The sequence below is a fragment of the Nerophis ophidion genome, linkage group LG17 (genome assembly GCF_033978795.1).
Source record: "Nerophis ophidion isolate RoL-2023_Sa linkage group LG17, RoL_Noph_v1.0, whole genome shotgun sequence".
Taxonomy (NCBI): domain Eukaryota; kingdom Metazoa; phylum Chordata; class Actinopteri; order Syngnathiformes; family Syngnathidae; genus Nerophis; species Nerophis ophidion.
The window spans coordinates 5,721,056-5,741,055 of record NC_084627.1 but is presented as its reverse complement, the minus strand read 5'-3'; the positions used below and the strand labels follow the sequence as shown (position 1 = coordinate 5,741,055).

The following is a 20,000-nucleotide window of genomic DNA, read 5'->3' as shown; positions in this document are numbered from 1 at the left end:
GTGGTCATGCCACACAGATGGTCATGTGACACAGATGGTCGAGTGACCCGGGTGGTCGAGTGACCACAGGTGGGCATGTGACACAGGTGGTCAAGTGACACAGGTGGTCAAGTGACCCGGGTGGTCATGCCACACAGATGGTCATGTGACCCAGGTGGTCGAGTGACCACAGGTGGGCATGTGACACAGGTGGTCAAGTGACACAGGTGGTCGAGTGACACAGGTGGTCGAGTGACCCGGGTGGTCAAGAGACACAGGTGGTCGAGTGACCCGGCTGGTCATGTGACAAACAGGTGGTCATCTGTCCCGGGTGGTCATGTGACACAGATGGTCAAGTGACCCGGGTGGTGATAAGACACAGGTGGGCATGTGACCCGGGTGTCCTCACCTTCCTCTGCATGCGTGACAGGTTCTTCTTCTTGTCCTTGTTGGTCATCTTCTTCATCTTGGGCGCGGTGGCGTGCAGGTCCTTCTTTACGTGCACTTCCTTGATCCTCAGACTCAGTAGCGTCCTCAGCACCTGCGTGTGCACTCCTCATGTCACGTCACGCCAGGGGGCGAGGTCACATCGGTGCTTACCTGCGGCCTGATGTTGTAGTTGTGACTCTTGACCAGACCTGAGATGACACGTACGGCAGCCAGAGAGGCCCCGCCCACTTTGTCTTGGTTGAAGAGTGCAGCGAAGGCGTCGCAGCACATCTGGGATACCTGAGGGAGACACGTACAGGTGACAGGTGCACCGGCCCGACCCACGGTGCTCTCTTACGGTCTTGTCGTTCATGAGCGGCGCCAAAGCCACCGTGATGTTGTTGTGGAAGTTGAAGTGTGACATGGCGAGCAGCAGCTGGCACAGACACCTGACGGCCACCTGTGCCAGGCTGCTGTAAGACTCTAGCGCCACCTTCTGGCTGCGTTTCTTCTTCTGCTGCTTCCAGTCTGCACACATGTCAGCTCAGCTCACACACCTGACGTCTTGTCTGGGCGTGGTCCCGTACCTTTGATGGTCTGCTCCAAGTCCTCCAGGAAGAACTTGTATTGACTCAGCAAACTTTCCTCAAATTCCCGCAGCTGCTTCGTCTCTTTCTTCACCTGTAGCACCGTGACATCATCACATGCTAATGTAGTATGCTAGCTGGGTGTAGCACCGTGACATCATCACATGCTAATGTAGTATGCTAGCTGGGTGTAGCACCGTGACATCATCACATGCTAATGTAGTATGCTAGCTGGGTGTAGCACCGTGACATCATCACATGCTAATGTAGTATGCTAGCTGGGTGTAGCACCGTGACATCATCACATGCTAATGTAGTATGCTAGCTGGGTGTAGCACCGTGACATCATCACATGCTAATGTAGTATGCTAGCTGGGTGTAGCACCGTGACATCATCACATGCTAATGTAGTATGCTAGCTGGGTGTAGCACCGTGACATCATCACATGCTAATGTAGTATGCTAGCTGGGTGTAGCACCGTGACATCATCACATGCTAATGTAGTATGCTAGCTGGGTGTAGCACCGTGACATCATCACATGCTAATGTAGTATGCTAGCTGGGTGTAGCACCGTGACATCATCACATGCTAATGTAGTATGCTAGCTGGGTGTAGCACCGTGACATCATCACATGCTAATGTAGTATGCTAGCTGGGTGTAGCACCGTGACATCATCACATGCTAATGTAGTATGCTAGCTGGGTGTAGCACTGTGACATCATCACATGCTAATGTAGTATGCTAGCTGGGTGTAGCACTGTGACATCATCACATGCTAATGTAGTATGCTAGCTGGGTGTAGCACCATGACATCATCACATGCTAATGTAGTATGCTAGCTGGGTGTAGCACCGTGACATCATCATATGCTAATGTAGTATGCTAGCTGGGTGTAGCACCGTGACATCATCATATGCTAATGTAGTATGCTAGCTGGGTGTAGCACTATGACATCATCACATGCTAATGTAGTATGCTAGCTGGGTGTAGCACCGTGACATCATCATATGCTAATGTAGTATGCTAGCTGGGTGTAGCACCGTGACATCATCATATGCTAATGTAGTATGCTAGCTGGGTGTAGCACTATGACATCATCACATGCTAATGTAGTATGCTAGCAGTTCATGAACAAACATTATTGTATTTGTTACCTTCTTTAGACTTGAGAATAATGCTTAGATCTTTAGAACCAGCCTTTCTAAATATATAAAGATTTATTTTCACAATAATAATATATACAAACTATGCGAATATAAAAAGTTACGTTTTTTTTGTTGTTGAATTTTTTGTTTGTAATTGGTTTTTAATCTTCATTATTTACTTCAAGTTATAACAGTATGTCTCGATATAAATGTTCTATTATTTTTTTAATACATTTTGGCCAAAGGTCGGGAGCATTTCAATTTCTTACACACACTTGTTATTTCATATGTTGACTAGAGGGGGAGCACTTTTAAAAGCGACACACAGTCAAATAGAAGAATCCCTCCTTTTTAAGAGCACCCTCATGTCACCACAAATGAGACATTGTCTATTAGATGCAATGTTATTTTGTCATCACTTGTTCACACCTCCTCATATGGAAGGTACTTTGCATTCTTCATGTCTCAAGAAAGCTACAAATACAAGAACACGCACATTCTCTCTACCTTGGTGGCTTTCTCTGCAGAGGTGAGAGGTCGTATCTTGTAGGAGGGGGTAATATCTTTAAAGATCTCCACTAGCGACACCATCACCAGTTTCCTGACCGTCACCGCCACGCAAGACTCCGCCTCCATTAGCATCCCCCGCAGCTGCTTCACACACTTAAACTAAGTGCACACACATGCACACGGGTGAGATGACACACTAACACGCACGCACACACACACACACACACACACTCACATTGTTGATGGGGTCAGAGATGACGCCGGATGCCAGTCGGGCGATTGTCAGTCTCCTCTCTCTAATCATCTGAGCTCGCACGCTCTCTCTCTCCTCCTGCGTCAGTGTCGCCACAATCTGTGGCTCCGCCCCTTCTGAAAACAACAGGAAAGCATCTTTTTAAAGGAGGTGTGGCCAAAGGATAGACCAGTCTCCTTTAAAAAGTCAAGGATGCTGTAAAGCCTCCCTGTCGCTATGGCGATAGCATCAATAAGATGGCGACCAGCGGACCATTGGCGCTTTTAATTTAACATTTCAGATGTCAAAGGTCATCCATACATTTTAATGGATCAAACATTTCAGATGTCAAAGGTCATCCATACCTTTGTCGCCCTCTAGTGTTGCTTCTTCTTCATCCTCTTCGTCATCTTCATCTGGCTGCTTGGACCTTACTACTACAAAACAAACACACACACACACACACACGCACACACAATTGTATAGGGTACCCTTTTGAAACATTTATTGTGACTAGACTGGATGTGGTGGTCTGTGCCATCATTGAGAAGTGTGTTGGTCTCAGTTTGACCCGTAAAGGGACAATTTCACCGTGTGTACATTGATGTTACATCCATGTGTTGTGTGTACATTGATGTTACATCCATGTGTTGTGTGTACATTGATGTTACATCCATGTGTTGCGTGTGTACATTGATGTTACATCCATGTGTTGCGTGTGTACATTGATGTTACATCCATGTGTTGTGTTGTGTGTACATTGATGTTACATTCATGTGTTGTGTTGTGTGTACATTGATGTTACATTCATGTGTTGTGTGTGTACATTGATGTTACATCCATGTGTTGTGTGTGTACATTGATGTTACATCCATGTGTTGTGTTGTGTGTACATTGATGTTACATTCATGTGTTGTGTTGTGTGTACATTGATGTTACATTCATGTGTTGTGTGTGTACATTGATGTTACATCCATGTGTTGTGTGTGTACATTGATGTTACATCCATGTGTTGTGTTGTGTGTACATTGATGTTACATTCATGTGTTGTGTGTGTACATTGATGTTACATCCATGTGTTGTGTTGTGTGTACATTGATGTTACATCCATGTGTTGTGTTGTGTGTACATTGATGTTACATCCATGTGTTGTGTGTACATTGATGTTACATCCATGTGTTGTGTGTACATTGATGTTACATCCATGTGTTGTGTGTGTACATTGATGTTACATCCATGTGTTGTGTTGTGTGTACATTGATGTTACATCCATGTGTCTGTGTTGTGTGTACATTGATGTTACATCCATGTGTTGTGTGTGTGTACATTGATGTTACATCCATGTGTTGTGTGTGTACATTGAGGTTACATCCATGTGTTGCGTGTGTACATTGATGTTACATCCATGTGTTGTGTGTGTACATTGATGTTACATCCATGTGTTGTGTGTGTACATTGATGTTACATCCATGTGTTGTGTGTGTACATTGATGTTACATCCATGTGTTGTGTGTGTACATTGATGTTACATCCATGTGTTGTGTTGTGTGTACATTGATGTTACATCCATGTGTTGTGTTGTGTGTACATTGATGTTACATCCATGTGTTGTGTTGTGTGTACATTGATGTTACATCCATGTGTTGTGTGTACATTGATGTTACATCCATGTGTTGTGTGTACATTGATGTTACATCCATGTGTTGTGTGTACATTGATGTTACATCCATGTGTTGTGTGTGTGTACATTGATGTTACATCCATGTGTTGTGTGTGTACATTGATGTTACATCCATGTGTTGTGTGTGTACATTGATGTTACATCCATGTGTTGTGTTGTGTGTACATTGATGTTACATCCATGTGTTGTGTGTGTACATTGATGTTACATCCATGTGTTGTGTGTGTACATTGATGTTACATCCATGTGTTGTGTTGTGTGTACATTGATGTTACATCCATGTGTTGTGTGTACATTGATGTTACATCCATGTGTTGTGTGTACATTGATGTTACATCCATGTGTTGTGTGTGTACATTGATGTTACATCCATGTGTTGTGTTGTGTGTACATTGATGTTACATCCATGTGTCTGTGTTGTGTGTACATTGATGTTACATCCATGTGTCTGTGTTGTGTGTACATTGATGTTACATCCATGTGTCTGTGTTGTGTGTACATTGATGTTACATCCATGTGTTGTGTGTGTACATTGATGTTACATCCATGTGTTGTGTGTACATTGACGTTACATCCATGTGTTGTGTGTACATTGACGTTACATCCATGTGTTGTGTGTGTGTACATTGATGTTACATCCATGTGTTGTGTGTGTACATTGATGTTACATCCATGTGTTGTGTGTGTACATTGACGTTACATCCATGTGTTGTGTGTACATTGATGTTACATCCATGTGTTGTGTGTACATTGATGTTACATCCATGTGTTGTGTGTACATTGATGTTACATCCATGTGTTGTGTGTACATTGATGTTACATCCATGTGTTGTGTGTGTACATTGATGTTACATCCATGTGTTGTGTGTACATTGATGTTACATCCATGTGTTGTGTGTGTACATTGATGTTACATCCATGTGTTGTGTGTACATTGATGTTACATCCATGTGTTGTGTGTACATTGATGTTACATCCATGTGTTGTGTGTACATTGATGTTACATCCATGTGTTGTGTGTGTACATTGATGTTACATCCATGTGTTGTGTGTACATTGATGTTACATCCATGTGTTGTGTGTACATTGATGTTACATCCATGTGTTGTGTGTACATTGAGGTTACATCCATGTGTTGTGTGTACATTGAGGTTACATCCATGTGTTGTGTGTACATTGATGTTACATCCATGTGTTGTGTGTACATTGATGTTACATCCATGTGTTGTGTGTACATTGATGTTACATCCATGTGTTGTGTGTACATTGATGTTACATCCATGTGTTGTGTGTACATTGATGTTACATCCATGTGTTGTGTTGTGTGTACATTGATGTTACATCCATGTGTTGTGTGTACATTGATGTTACATCCATGTGTTGTGTTGTGTGTACATTGACGTTACATCCATGTGTTGTGTGTACATTGATGTTACATCCATGTGTTGTGTGTACATTGATGTTACATCCATGTGTTGTGTGTGTACATTGATGTTACATCCATGTGTTGTGTGTGTACATTGATGTTACATCCATGTGTTGTGTGTACATTGATGTTACATCCATGTGTTGTGTGTGTACATTGATGTTACATCCATGTGTTGTGTGTACATTGATGTTACATCCATGTGTTCTGTTGTGTGTACATTGATGTTACATCCATGTGTTGTGTGTGTACATTGATGTTACATCCATGTGTTGTGTGTACATTGATGTTACATCCATGTGTTGTGTTGTGTGTACATTGACGTTACATCCATGTGTTGTGTGTACATTGATGTTACATCCATGTGTTCTGTGTACATTGATGTTACATCCATGTGTTGTGTGTACATTGATGTTACATCCATGTGTTGTGTGTAATCCATGTGTTGTGTGTGTACATTGATGTTACATCCATGTGTTGTGTGTGTACATTGATGTTACATCCATGTGTTGTGTGTACATTGATGTTACATCCATGTGTTGTGTGTGTACATTGATGTTACATCCATGTGTTGTGTGTGTACATTGATGTTACATCCATGTGTTGTGTGTACATTGATGTTACATCCATGTGTTCTGTTGTGTGTACATTGATGTTACATCCATGTGTTGTGTGTGTACATTGATGTTACATCCATGTGTTGTGTGTACATTGATGTTACATCCATGTGTTGTGTTGTGTGTACATTGACGTTACATCCATGTGTTGTGTGTACATTGATGTTACATCCATGTGTTGTGTGTACATTGATGTTACATCCATGTGTTGTGTGTGTACATTGATGTTACATCCATGTGTTGTGTGTACATTGATGTTACATCCATGTGTTGTGTGTACATTGATGTTACATCCATGTGTTGTGTGTGTACATTGATGTTACATCCATGTGTTGTGTGTACATTGATGTTACATCCATGTGTTGTGTTGTGTGTACATTGATGTTACATCCATGTGTTGTGTGTGTACATTGATGTTACATCCATGTGTTGTGTGTGTACATTGATGTTACATCCATGTGTTGTGTTGTGTGTACATTGATGTTACATCCATGTGTTGTGTGTACATTGATGTTACATCCATGTGTTGTGTGTACATTGATGTTACATCCATGTGTTGTGTGTGTACATTGATGTTACATCCATGTGTTGTGTTGTGTGTACATTGATGTTACATCCATGTGTCTGTGTTGTGTGTACATTGATGTTACATCCATGTGTCTGTGTTGTGTGTACATTGATGTTACATCCATGTGTCTGTGTTGTGTGTACATTGATGTTACATCCATGTGTTGTGTGTGTACATTGATGTTACATCCATGTGTTGTGTGTACATTGACGTTACATCCATGTGTTGTGTGTACATTGACGTTACATCCATGTGTTGTGTGTGTACATTGACGTTACATCCATGTGTTGTGTGTGTACATTGATGTTACATCCATGTGTTGTGTGTGTACATTGACGTTACATCCATGTGTTGTGTGTACATTGATGTTACATCCATGTGTTGTGTGTACATTGATGTTACATCCATGTGTTGTGTGTACATTGATGTTACATCCATGTGTTGTGTGTACATTGATGTTACATCCATGTGTTGTGTGTGTACATTGATGTTACATCCATGTGTTGTGTGTACATTGATGTTACATCCATGTGTTGTGTGTGTACATTGATGTTACATCCATGTGTTGTGTGTACATTGATGTTACATCCATGTGTTGTGTGTACATTGATGTTACATCCATGTGTTGTGTGTACATTGATGTTACATCCATGTGTTGTGTGTGTACATTGATGTTACATCCATGTGTTGTGTGTACATTGATGTTACATCCATGTGTTGTGTGTACATTGATGTTACATCCATGTGTTGTGTGTACATTGAGGTTACATCCATGTGTTGTGTGTACATTGAGGTTACATCCATGTGTTGTGTGTACATTGATGTTACATCCATGTGTTGTGTGTACATTGATGTTACATCCATGTGTTGTGTGTACATTGATGTTACATCCATGTGTTGTGTGTACATTGATGTTACATCCATGTGTTGTGTGTACATTGATGTTACATCCATGTGTTGTGTTGTGTGTACATTGATGTTACATCCATGTGTTGTGTGTACATTGATGTTACATCCATGTGTTGTGTTGTGTGTACATTGACGTTACATCCATGTGTTGTGTGTACATTGATGTTACATCCATGTGTTGTGTGTACATTGATGTTACATCCATGTGTTGTGTGTGTACATTGATGTTACATCCATGTGTTGTGTGTGTACATTGATGTTACATCCATGTGTTGTGTGTACATTGATGTTACATCCATGTGTTGTGTGTGTACATTGATGTTACATCCATGTGTTGTGTGTACATTGATGTTACATCCATGTGTTCTGTTGTGTGTACATTGATGTTACATCCATGTGTTGTGTGTGTACATTGATGTTACATCCATGTGTTGTGTGTACATTGATGTTACATCCATGTGTTGTGTTGTGTGTACATTGACGTTACATCCATGTGTTGTGTGTACATTGATGTTACATCCATGTGTTCTGTGTACATTGATGTTACATCCATGTGTTGTGTGTACATTGATGTTACATCCATGTGTTGTGTGTAATCCATGTGTTGTGTGTGTACATTGATGTTACATCCATGTGTTGTGTGTGTACATTGATGTTACATCCATGTGTTGTGTGTACATTGATGTTACATCCATGTGTTGTGTGTGTACATTGATGTTACATCCATGTGTTGTGTGTGTACATTGATGTTACATCCATGTGTTGTGTGTACATTGATGTTACATCCATGTGTTCTGTTGTGTGTACATTGATGTTACATCCATGTGTTGTGTGTGTACATTGATGTTACATCCATGTGTTGTGTGTACATTGATGTTACATCCATGTGTTGTGTTGTGTGTACATTGACGTTACATCCATGTGTTGTGTGTACATTGATGTTACATCCATGTGTTGTGTGTACATTGATGTTACATCCATGTGTTGTGTGTGTACATTGATGTTACATCCATGTGTTGTGTGTACATTGATGTTACATCCATGTGTTGTGTGTACATTGATGTTACATCCATGTGTTGTGTTGTGTGTACATTGACGTTACATCCATGTGTTGTGTGTGTACATTGATGTTACATCCAAGTGTTGTGTGTGTATATTGATGTTACATCCATGTGTTGTGTGTACAATGATGTTGCATCCATGTGTTGTGTTGTGTGTACATTGCTGTTACATCCATGTGTTGTGTGTACATTGATGTTACATCCATGTGTTGTGTGTACATTGATGTTACATCCATGTGTTGTGTGTACATTGATGTTACATCCATGTGTTGTGTGTACATTGATGTTACATCCATGTGTTGTGTGTGTACATTGATGTTACATCCATGTGTTGTGTGTGTACATTGACGCTACATCCATGTGTTGTGTGTACATTGCTGTTACATCCATGTGTTGTGTGTACATTGATGTTACATCCATGTGTTGTGTGTGTACATTGATGTTACATCCATGTGTTGTGTGTGTACATTGACGCTACATCCATGTGTTGTGTGTACATTGATGTTACATCCATGTGTTGTGTGTGTACATTGACGCTACATCCATGTGTTGTGTGTGTACATTGATGTTACATCCATGTGTTGTGTGTACATTGATGTTACATCCATGTGTTGTGTGTGTACATTGATGTTACATCCATGTGTTGTGTGTACATTGATGTTACATCCATGTGTTGTGTTGTGTGTACATTGATGTTACATCCATGTGTTGTGTTGTGTGTACATTGACGTTACATCCATGTGTTGTGTGTGTACAATGATGTTACATCCATGTGTTGTGTGTGTACATTGATGTTACATCCATGTGTTGTGTGTACAATGATGTTGCATCCATGTGTTGTGTTGTGTGTACATTGATGTTACATCCATGTGTTGTGTGTACATTGATGTTACATCCATGTGTTGTGTGTGTACATTGATGTTACATCCATGTGTTGTGTGTGTACATTGATGTTACATCCATGTGTTGTGTGTGTGTACATTGATGTTACATCCATGTGTTGTGTGTACATTGATGTTACATCCATGTGTTGTGTGTGTGTACATTGACGCTACATCCATGTCTTGTGTGTGTACATTGATGTTACATCCATGTGTTGTGTGTGTACATTGATGTTACATCCATGTGTTGTGTGTACATTGATGTTACATCCATGTGTTGTGTGTGTACATTGATGTTACATCCATGTGTTGTGTGTACATTGATGTTACATCCATGTGTTGTGTGTACATTGATGTTACATCCATGTGTTGTGTGTGTGTACATTGATGTTACATCCATGTGTTGTGTGTGTACATTGATGTTACATCCATGTGTTGTGTGTGTACATTGATGTTACATCCATGTGTTGTGTGTACATTGATGTTACATCCATGTGTTGTGTGTACATTGATGTTACATCCATGTGTTGTGTGTACATTGATGTTACATCCATGTGTTGTGTGTACATTGATGTTACATCCATGTGTTGTGTGTACATTGATGTTACATCCATGTGTTGTGTGTACATTGATGTTACATCCATGTGTTGTGTGTGTACATTGATGTTACATCCATGTGTTGTGTGTACATTGATGTTACATCCATGTGTTGTGTGTGTACATTGATGTTACATCCATGTGTTGTGTGTACATTGATGTTACATCCATGTGTTGTGTGTACATTGATGTTACATCCATGTGTTGTGTGTGTACATTGATGTTACATCCATGTGTTGTGTGTACATTGATGTTACATCCATGTGTTGTGTGTGTGTACATTGATGTTACATCCATGTGTTGTGTGTGTACATTGATGTTACATCCATGTGTTGTGTGTGTACATTGATGTTACATCCATGTGTTGTGTGTGTACATTGATGTTACATCCATGTGTTGTGTGTACATTGATGTTACATCCATGTGTTGTGTGTGTGTACATTGATGTTACATCCATGTGTTGTGTGTACATTGATGTTACATCCATGTGTTGTGTGTACATTGATGTTACATCCATGTGTTGTGTGTACATTGATGTTACATCCATGTGTTGTGTGTACATTGATGTTACATCCATGTGTTGTGTGTACATTGATGTTACATCCATGTGTTGTGTGTGTGTACATTGATGTTACATCCATGTGTTGTGTGTGTACATTGATGTTACATCCATGTGTTGTGTGTGTGTACATTGATGTTACATCCATGTGTTGTGTGTACATTGATGTTACATCCATGTGTTGTGTGTGTGTACATTGACGCTACATCCATGTGTTGTGTGTGTACATTGATGTTACATCCATGTGTTGTGTGTACATTGATGTTACATCCATGTGTTGTGTGTACATTGATGTTACATCCATGTGTTGTGTGTACATTGATGTTACATCCATGTGTTGTGTGTACATTGATGTTACATCCATGTGTTGTGTGTGTGTACATTGATGTTACATCCATGTGTTGTGTGTGTACATTGATGTTACATCCATGTGTTGTGTGTACATTGATGTTACATCCATGTGTTGTGTGTGTACATTGATGTTACATCCATGTGTTGTGTGTACATTGATGTTACATCCATGTGTTGTGTGTGTGTACATTGATGTTACATCCATGTGTTGTGTGTACATTGATGTTACATCCATGTGTTGTGTGTGTACATTGATGTTACATCCATGTGTTGTGTGTACATTGATGTTACATCCATGTGTTGTGTGTGTGTGTACATTGACGCTACATCCATGTGTTGTGTGTGTACATTGATGTTACATCCATGTGTTGTGTGTGTGTACATTGATGTTACATCCATGTGTTGTGTGTACATTGATGTTACATCCATGTGTTGTGTGTGTACATTGATGTTACATCCATGTGTTGTGTGTACATTGATGTTACATCCATGTGTTGTGTGTGTGTACATTGATGTTACATCCATGTGTTGTGTGTACATTGATGTTACATCCATGTGTTGTGTGTGTACATTGATGTTACATCCATGTGTTGTGTGTACATTGATGTTACATCCATGTGTTGTGTGTGTGTACATTGACGCTACATCCATGTGTTGTGTGTGTACATTGATGTTACATCCATGTGTTGTGTGTGTGTGTACATTGATGTTACATCCATGTGTTGTGTGTACATTGATGTTACATCCATGTGTTGTGTGTGTACATTGATGTTACATCCATGTGTTGTGTGTACATTGATGTTACATCCATGTGTTGTGTGTGTACATTGATGTTACATCCATGTGTTGTGTGTACATTGATGTTACATCCATGTGTTGTGTGTGTGTACATTGATGTTACATCCATGTGTTGTGTGTACATTGATGTTACATCCATGTGTTGTGTGTGTACATTGATGTTACATCCATGTGTTGTGTGTACATTGATGTTACATCCATGTGTTGTGTGTGTGTACATTGACGCTACATCCATGTGTTGTGTGTGTACATTGATGTTACATCCATGTGTTGTGTGTGTGTGTACCTTGATGTTACATCCATGTGTTGTGTGTACATTGATGTTACATCCATGTGTTGTGTGTACATTGATGTTACATCCATGTGTTGTGTGTGTGTACATTGACGCTACATCCATGTGTTGTGTGTGTACATTGATGTTACATCCATGTGTTGTGTGTGTGTGTACATTGATGTTACATCCACGCTGTGGTTGACAACAACACAACAGGTGAGATGTCACCTCGTTCCAGACTCTGTGGGATGACCCCGGTCTTGTCCTTGATAGGAAGCAGGTGGACTACTTCCTTCTCTTGGACACGACTCATCTTCCTGGGAACCTTCTCATAACTGGGAAGGACGTCCGACCTTCGCTTCTTGGCGCCGTGCACCGGGGCGCTGTGACGTACAAAAGGTGAGCCTCAGACTGGCAGGTACAGGTGGCGTGTGCAGTTACCATGACGACAAGTCCCGTCCGAGGAAGGAGGTCATCTGCTGCAGGTCGCTGTCGTCCATCATGTCGGTGGGAAGACTCTCCAGGAAGTCCTCCTCTTCCTCTGTCACACAAGTCACATGACACAAGGCTTTGCAGCTACCACAAGCACCTTTTTACCTGCTCTCTTCACGTAAGTCTCTAGTGGGCGGGGCATGCTGTGGGCGGAGCCTTTCAACGCCCGTCGCATCTTCTTCTGCTCTTTCCGCTGCTTATTAGCCGAGCTCTGCTGCTTCATCTGCCGGTTCTTCATCTTGTTGTCCAGCTTCACGCTGCTGGTTTTCAGCAGACGCCGAAAGGTCGGCCGCCGCTTCTTGGAGCGAGGCTGCGACGCGAGCCGAGGACAGGAAGAGAAGCACACATGAAGCCTTGCCGGGAGAAATATGTTAGAGAACTATATTGTTCTGGCTCCCCAAGGGCCATATTACTCCTATTGGGAGTGTTAAAATGATGATCTGCTGCCGGAAAAGTTGCATTCTTCTTAAAGATAAAGAGACGTCACTTCCTGTTGTCATATTGTCGTTGTGGTTTGTGCAGCCCTTTGAGACACTGGTGATTTAGGGCTATATGAATAAACATTGATTGATAAACATTAATAGATATTACTTCAAATCTGGATCACTGAGAATGAAGCTCGTAGTTCACAATGACATATTCTATTCACTGGGACAGTCATGTGTTCACAAGGGGCAGTGTCCTTTGGATTCGGGAAAGACCTTAATGTCTCTTGTTTTCATCTTAGCATTGAAGCTAGCTATCGTTAGCTTGTTTGGCCAGTAAACTAGGCCTGTTTATCATGAGGTTCCTTTGCAGCGCCTTACAAACTATTTCTTGTGAACTAATGAGCACTAACTTTGACATTTCAATGTATTTACACCATTTAGTCACGCAGACCTTTATTATCCTTTTACTCGCACATCGACACAAACCAGAGCGAGCTAGCTTTGTTCTACAAACATCATACAACTCACTATATCAAAACAATTGTTCTACAAACATCATACAACTCACTATATCAAAACAATTGTTCTACAAACATCATACATCTCACTATATCAAAACAGTTGTTCTACAAACATCATACATCTCACTATATCAAAACAGTTGTTCTACAAACATCATACATCTCACTATATCAAAACAATTGTTCTACAAACATCATACAACTCACTATATCAAAACAATTGTTCTACAAACATCATACAACTCACTATATCAAAACAGTTGTTCTACAAACATCATACATCTCACTATATCAAAACAGTTGTTCTACAAACATCATACATCTCACTATATCAAAACAGTTGTTCTACAAACATCATACATCTCACTATATCAAAACAATTGTTCTACAAACATCATACAACTCACTATATCAAAACAATTGTTCTACAAACATCATACAACTCACTATATCAGTACAATTGTTGTAAAAGTCAGTATATAAATAGACTTTGTAAGCAACATGAAGTCACGGAGCAAGATGAAGACCAGGAAACATATCCACACCAAGTAAACACAAGATCATCACAGTTGATGCACAAAGTCTGCTTAATGAGAAAGTTGGACTCACTGGCGCCATTCTGATGTCTTTAAAAGTCGCTGAAAGTCGCGAGAAGACAAGAGAAGAGAAGACAAGAGAAGAGAAGAGAAGACAAGACTTTACACGCGGGGTCCCGAGCGCTGACCCGGAAGTACAGGAAAGCAGCACGGACTGCAGCGCCACCAGCGGACGGAGGGCAAAGTGCATCGACGCACCTCTCTCACACTTTCAATCAATCAATCAATCAATGTTTACTTATATAGCCCTAAATCACTAGTGTCTCAAAGGGCTGCACAAACCTTCACCAAACATCACACCTTTTTAGCCACAAAGTACACTTTAGTAGTCCCACTTTCACACAGTCACCAAACATCACACCTTTTTAACCACAAAGTACACTTTAGTAGTCCCACTTTCACCAAACATCACACCTTTTTAGCCACAAAGTACACTTTAGTAGTCCCACTTTCACCAAACATCACACCTTTTTAGCCACAAAGTACACTTTAGTAGTCCCACTTTCACACAGTCACCAAACATCACACCTTTTTAGCCACAAAGTACACTTTAGTAGTCCCACTTTCACCAAACATCACACCTTTTTAGCCACAAAGTACACTTTAGTAGTCCCACTTTCACCAAACATCACACCTTTTTAGCCACAAAGTACACTTTAGTAGTCCCACTTTCACCAAACATCACACCTTTTTAGCCACAAAGTACACTTTAGTAGTCCCACTTTCACCAAACATCACACCTTTTTAGCCACAAAGTACACTTTAGTAGTCCCACTTTCACACAGTCACCAAACATCACACCTTTTTAGCCACAAAGTACACTTTAGTAGTCCCACTTTCACCAAACATCACACCTTTTTAGCCACAAAGTACACTTTAGTAGTCCCACTTTCACCAAACATCACACCTTTTTAGCCACAAAGTACACTTTAGTAGTCCCACTTTCACACAGTCACCAAACATCACACCTTTTTAGCCACAAAGTACACTTTAGTAGTCCCACTTTCACCAAACATCACACCTTTTTAGCCACAAAGTACACTTTAGTAGTCCCACTTTCACACAGTCACCAAACATCACACCTTTTTAGCCACAAAGTACACTTTAGTAGTCCCACTTTCACACAGTCACCAAACATCACACCTTTTTAGCCACAAAGTACACTTTAGTAGTCCCACTTTCACCAAACATCACACCTTTTTAGCCACAAAGTACACTTTAGTAGTTCCTCTTTCACCAAACATCACACCTTTTTAGCCACAAAGTACACTTTATTAGTCCCACTGAGACTTAGACAAACTGCAGTGATCCACAAGGGAAATTATTCCACATAGTAGCTGACTTACAACGGATGGAAAGAGTAAGGATGGAAAAGATGATGTGGGTATAAAGTAGACCAAAAATGTACCATATACCAATGATATAAAATATGACATGCTGTATATGTAATATTTGCATATACAGTATATAATATATATTGATACATTATATTTTTATATGATATATACAATATTACAGTATATGTAACTCCTCCCAAAGTCCATCCGGGCCCTGGCAGCATCCATCCAAGACTCCTCCCAAAGGCGCACGCAGTCAGGCGTAGCCGCACTTGTGCATTTTCAAGTTGCGTGGGTCGGCGTAGCGCTTGCCGCACTTGTCGCAGATGTAGCGCTTGCCGCCGGCGTGCAGGTGGCTCTTGTGAGTGCGAAGATGGCTGCCCTGGCTGAAGGTCTTGGCACACAGGTCGCAGGCGTAGGGCTTCTCGCCGGTGTGCACGCGTACGTGCAGCTTGAGGCTGTTGGCGTTGTTGAAGCTCTTGTCGCAGGAGGCGCAGGCGAAGGGTCGCTCGGAGGAGTGCGTGCGGCCGTGCGTGTTCAGGCTGCTCTGCTGGCTGAAGGTCTTGCCGCACAGCCGGCAGCAATACGGCCGCTCGCCGGTGTGGACGCGGCCGTGGATCTTCAGGTTGAAGGCCTGGCGGAAGGTCTTGCCGCAGACGTCGCAGGCGAAGGGCCGGGCGTCGCTGTGCACCCTCAGGTGGGTCTTCAGGTTGACGGCGTGGCGGAAGCTTTTGTGGCAGTGCTGGCACTTGAGGGGCTTCTGTCCCGTGTGGATCAGCTGGTGCGTCCTGAGCGTGACGGCGCGCGTGAAGCCTTTGCCGCACACGCCGCACGTGAAGAACTTCCTGCCCGTGTGGCTGTGGGCGTGTCGCCGCAAGTTCTGTCTGAGGGTGAAGCGCCGGCCGCAGAGGTCGCAGGCGAAGGCCTTCTCACCCGTGTGCACCACGGCGTGCGTCTTGAGCTGCGCCGCTTTGGCGAAACATTTCCCGCACTGCCGGCACACGTGCTGCTGCCCGCCGCCCCGAGTCGTGATCGACTTCCTGCCACCCTCCTGCGGCGACTCCTCCGAGTCCGAGCTCGCCTCAACGCCTGCGAGGAGATGGAGAAAATTAGCCGAGGGTTCCAAGGCGGCAGCGGCGTTACCGGGCTCTCACGCTCGGCGATGGCGGCAGGGTCTTCGATGGTGACAGCCAGGATCAACGGCGTTTCTGCGTGACCAAGTTCCTCCTGCACGGCGGTGACGTCAATAAAGCGGCTCAACTGGCAGCCGAGGCTGCGGTCTCACCTGAGCGAGCGGCGAGGCGTCCTGACCGGCTGCAGGGGCGCTGTACGAATGCTCCGCCTCTGTGCACACAACAACGTCTTAGCTGGCACCTCACCGCCACTTTTGCCCTCTGGGCGGGGCTTACCGACGCCATTTTGGTGGAGCATGCTGACAAAGCGCAGCTTGGACTCCGCCTCCGACAGGTGGACATCCACAATGTTGACCATCCTCCCAAGCGCCTCATTGGCCAGAGTCTCCATGACGGCGGCGAAGCACACCTGAGACACAACACAGGTGAGACTGAGACACAAGGCAGGTGACCTGAGACACAAGGCAGGTGACCTGAGACACAACACAGGTGACCTGAGACACAACACAGGTGACCTGAGACACAACACAGGTGACCTGAGACACAAGACAGGTGACCTGAGACACAACACAGGTGACCTGAGACACAAGGCAGGTGACCTGAGACACAACACAGGTGACCTGAGACACAACACAGGTGACCTGAGACACAAGGCAGGTGACCTGAGACACAACACAGGTGACCTGAGACACAACACAGGTGACCTGAGACACAACACAGGTGACCTGAGACACAAGACAGGTGACCTGAGACACAACACAGGTGACCTGAGACACAAGGCAGGTGACCTGAGACACAAGGCAGGTGACCTGAGACACAAGGCAGGTGACCTGAGACACAAGGCAGGTGACCTGAGACACAAGGCAGGTGACCTGAGACACAAGGCAGGTGACCTGAGACACAAGACAGGTGACCTGAGACACAAGACAGGTGACCTCAGGTCTAAACAGTGCAAAGAAGAGAAGACGACACGGACTCACCACCTTCTGTCCCCGCTCCTCTTCCTTTTCGGATTCTTTTGCTTCCTCTTCCAGCTTCCGGAGCTGAGAGACGGCGGCGTGCACGAGCGACTCCATGACGGCGGCCAGTTGCGCGTGCACGCCCATGTCGTGACGCTAACAATGCTCACTGAACTTTATTCCCTTTTCACTTCGTATAAAGTTCGCAGAAGAACACGACGAGGTCAGCGAGCGAACGAGCGGCAGTCTTTCCCGGAAGTCTTTTCTTTTCGTTTCCGGGTCACGCTTTCGTGTCGAAACTTGATCTGTAAATTGTTGAAATTGCCTTGACTTTTATATACATGGAGGATATGTTTGTTGTTCAATAAAAAAAGTCAAAGGTGACAATAATAATAATAAAAAAAACATCGAAACTATCGAAACAAAGCAAAACTACAAAGTAAAAGCATGGAAAAAAGGAAAACATGCATTATGTATTTCATGTGGTGATTAGGTGTGTAATATTACATGTTCTGTTATGAGGAAGGAACATGATCAATACTGACAAGCAGCGTTTATAAAACATTTAACACCGCAAGCGACCAAAACTGAACGTCACGTGACTTTACGACTCCGGAAACCGGAAGTTACAGGATATCGCTTCACAATAAGAGCACAGTGCCACAACACAGAGATATGCCAAAGTTGGAAGAAAATAACACCAATGACAGCAGATGACTTATTGGTGAATGAATGGATTTTGTCAAAGCAAGAAAGAAGTCCAAATAGTTGTCGTTACTCAAAAAGCAAAGGTAATGATAATTGGTTGAATGATTGAAACGTTTATTAGTAGATTGCACAGTACAGTACATATTCCCTACAATTGACCACTAAATGTAGATTGTATTCAAACCTGGTCTTCCAGTGTATTTAGAAGATCAGGACTGTAACAACTTATTTTACAATGGGGCGGCATGGCGTAGTGGGTAGAGCGGCCGTGCCAAAAACCTGAGGGTTGCAGGTTCGCTTCCCACCTATTGCCATCAAAGTCGCTGCCGTTGTGTCCTTGGGCAGGACACTTCACCCTTTGCCCCCGGTGCCACTCACACCGGTGAATGAATGATGAATGAATGACAGGTGGTGGGAGGAGGGGCCGTAGGTGCAAACTGGCAGCCACGCTTCCGCCAGTCTACCCCAGGGCAGCTGTGGCTACAGATGTAGCTTACCACCACCATCGTGTGAATGAATGATGGCTTCCCACTTCTCTGTGAGCACCTTTGAATATCCAACAATAGAAAAGCGCGATATGAATCTAATCCATTATTATTATTATTATTATTACAAGCAAAATTCACAGAGCTTGTTTGAATTCAAAGTTGCAATAAAGTAAAGCTAATGTGTTTTAAGTAGCAGTTTACTATCACTGATGACAGAAAGACTCGATAGTTGTAGTCAAATATACAAGACATGGATCATTACAATGCAAAAATAATATTCAGGTGGAGGACTGAATGTTACTTATCAAGAATATTACATTTGTAGGCTTCCTTTGTTTCTAGTTGGCCTTCTTTTAGCGCTGTAGTGAATGTCGGAAACATCAATGTATGTATGTATGTGTGTATATATGTATATGTGTGTGTGTATGTAAGTATATATATGGGTGTGTGTGTATGTAAGTATATATATGTGTGTGTGTGTGTATGTAAGTATATATATGGGTGTGTGTGTATGTAAGTATATATATGTGTGTGTGTGTGTATGTAAGTATATATATGGGTGTGTGCGTATGTAAGTATATATATGTGTGTGTGTGTGTGTGTGTGTATGTAAGTATATATATGGGTGTGTGTGTGTATGTAAGTATATATATGTGTGTGTGTGTGTATGTAAGTATATATATAGGTGTGTGTGTATGTAAGTATATATATGGGTGTGTGTGTATGTAAGT

At 42.5% G+C, this 20,000-nt stretch overlaps 2 protein-coding genes across 7 annotated transcripts in view; both read right to left on the bottom strand.

Annotated features, from left to right (window-relative positions):
• The window catches only part of LOC133535843 (nucleolar complex protein 3 homolog), a 22,527-nt gene extending 7,701 nt beyond the window's left edge, over positions 1-14,826 (bottom strand). Inside the window, exons 1-11 of one of the 4 annotated variants that reach the window (XM_061875821.1) lie at positions 14,658-14,826; positions 13,205-13,409; positions 13,049-13,148; positions 12,836-12,990; positions 3,251-3,319; positions 2,889-3,022; positions 2,651-2,812; positions 996-1,089; positions 767-936; positions 580-708; positions 389-520 (exon numbers count right to left, since the gene is read on the bottom strand). In XM_061875821.1, the coding sequence (XP_061731805.1) occupies positions 389-520; positions 580-708; positions 767-936; positions 996-1,089; positions 2,651-2,812; positions 2,889-3,022; positions 3,251-3,319; positions 12,836-12,990; positions 13,049-13,148; positions 13,205-13,409; positions 14,658-14,666 (1,359 nt within the window). In that variant the 5' untranslated portion in view covers positions 14,667-14,826. Of the gene's footprint in view, positions 1-388; positions 521-579; positions 709-766; positions 937-995; positions 1,090-2,650; positions 2,813-2,888; positions 3,023-3,250; positions 3,323-12,835; positions 12,991-13,048; positions 13,149-13,204; positions 13,410-14,657 lie in introns of all 4 variants that reach the window. The other 3 variants (XM_061875820.1, XM_061875823.1, XM_061875822.1) reach the window with 3 other exon arrangements.
• Positions 14,827-15,770: 944 nt separating this feature from the next.
• si:ch211-207i20.2 (uncharacterized protein LOC568537 homolog) overlaps positions 15,771-20,000 on the bottom strand; it is a 10,695-nt gene continuing 6,465 nt past the window's right edge. The window contains exons 1-5 of one of the 3 annotated variants that reach the window (XM_061875830.1): positions 18,098-19,181; positions 17,391-17,523; positions 17,267-17,325; positions 17,136-17,208; positions 15,774-17,070 (exon numbers count right to left, since the gene is read on the bottom strand). In XM_061875830.1, the coding sequence (XP_061731814.1) occupies positions 16,238-17,070; positions 17,136-17,208; positions 17,267-17,325; positions 17,391-17,523; positions 18,098-18,220 (1,221 nt within the window). In that variant the 5' untranslated portion in view covers positions 18,221-19,181 and the 3' untranslated portion in view covers positions 15,774-16,237. Of the gene's footprint in view, positions 17,071-17,135; positions 17,209-17,266; positions 17,326-17,390; positions 17,524-18,094; positions 19,182-20,000 lie in introns of those variants that run through there. The other 2 variants (XM_061875829.1, XM_061875831.1) reach the window with 2 other exon arrangements.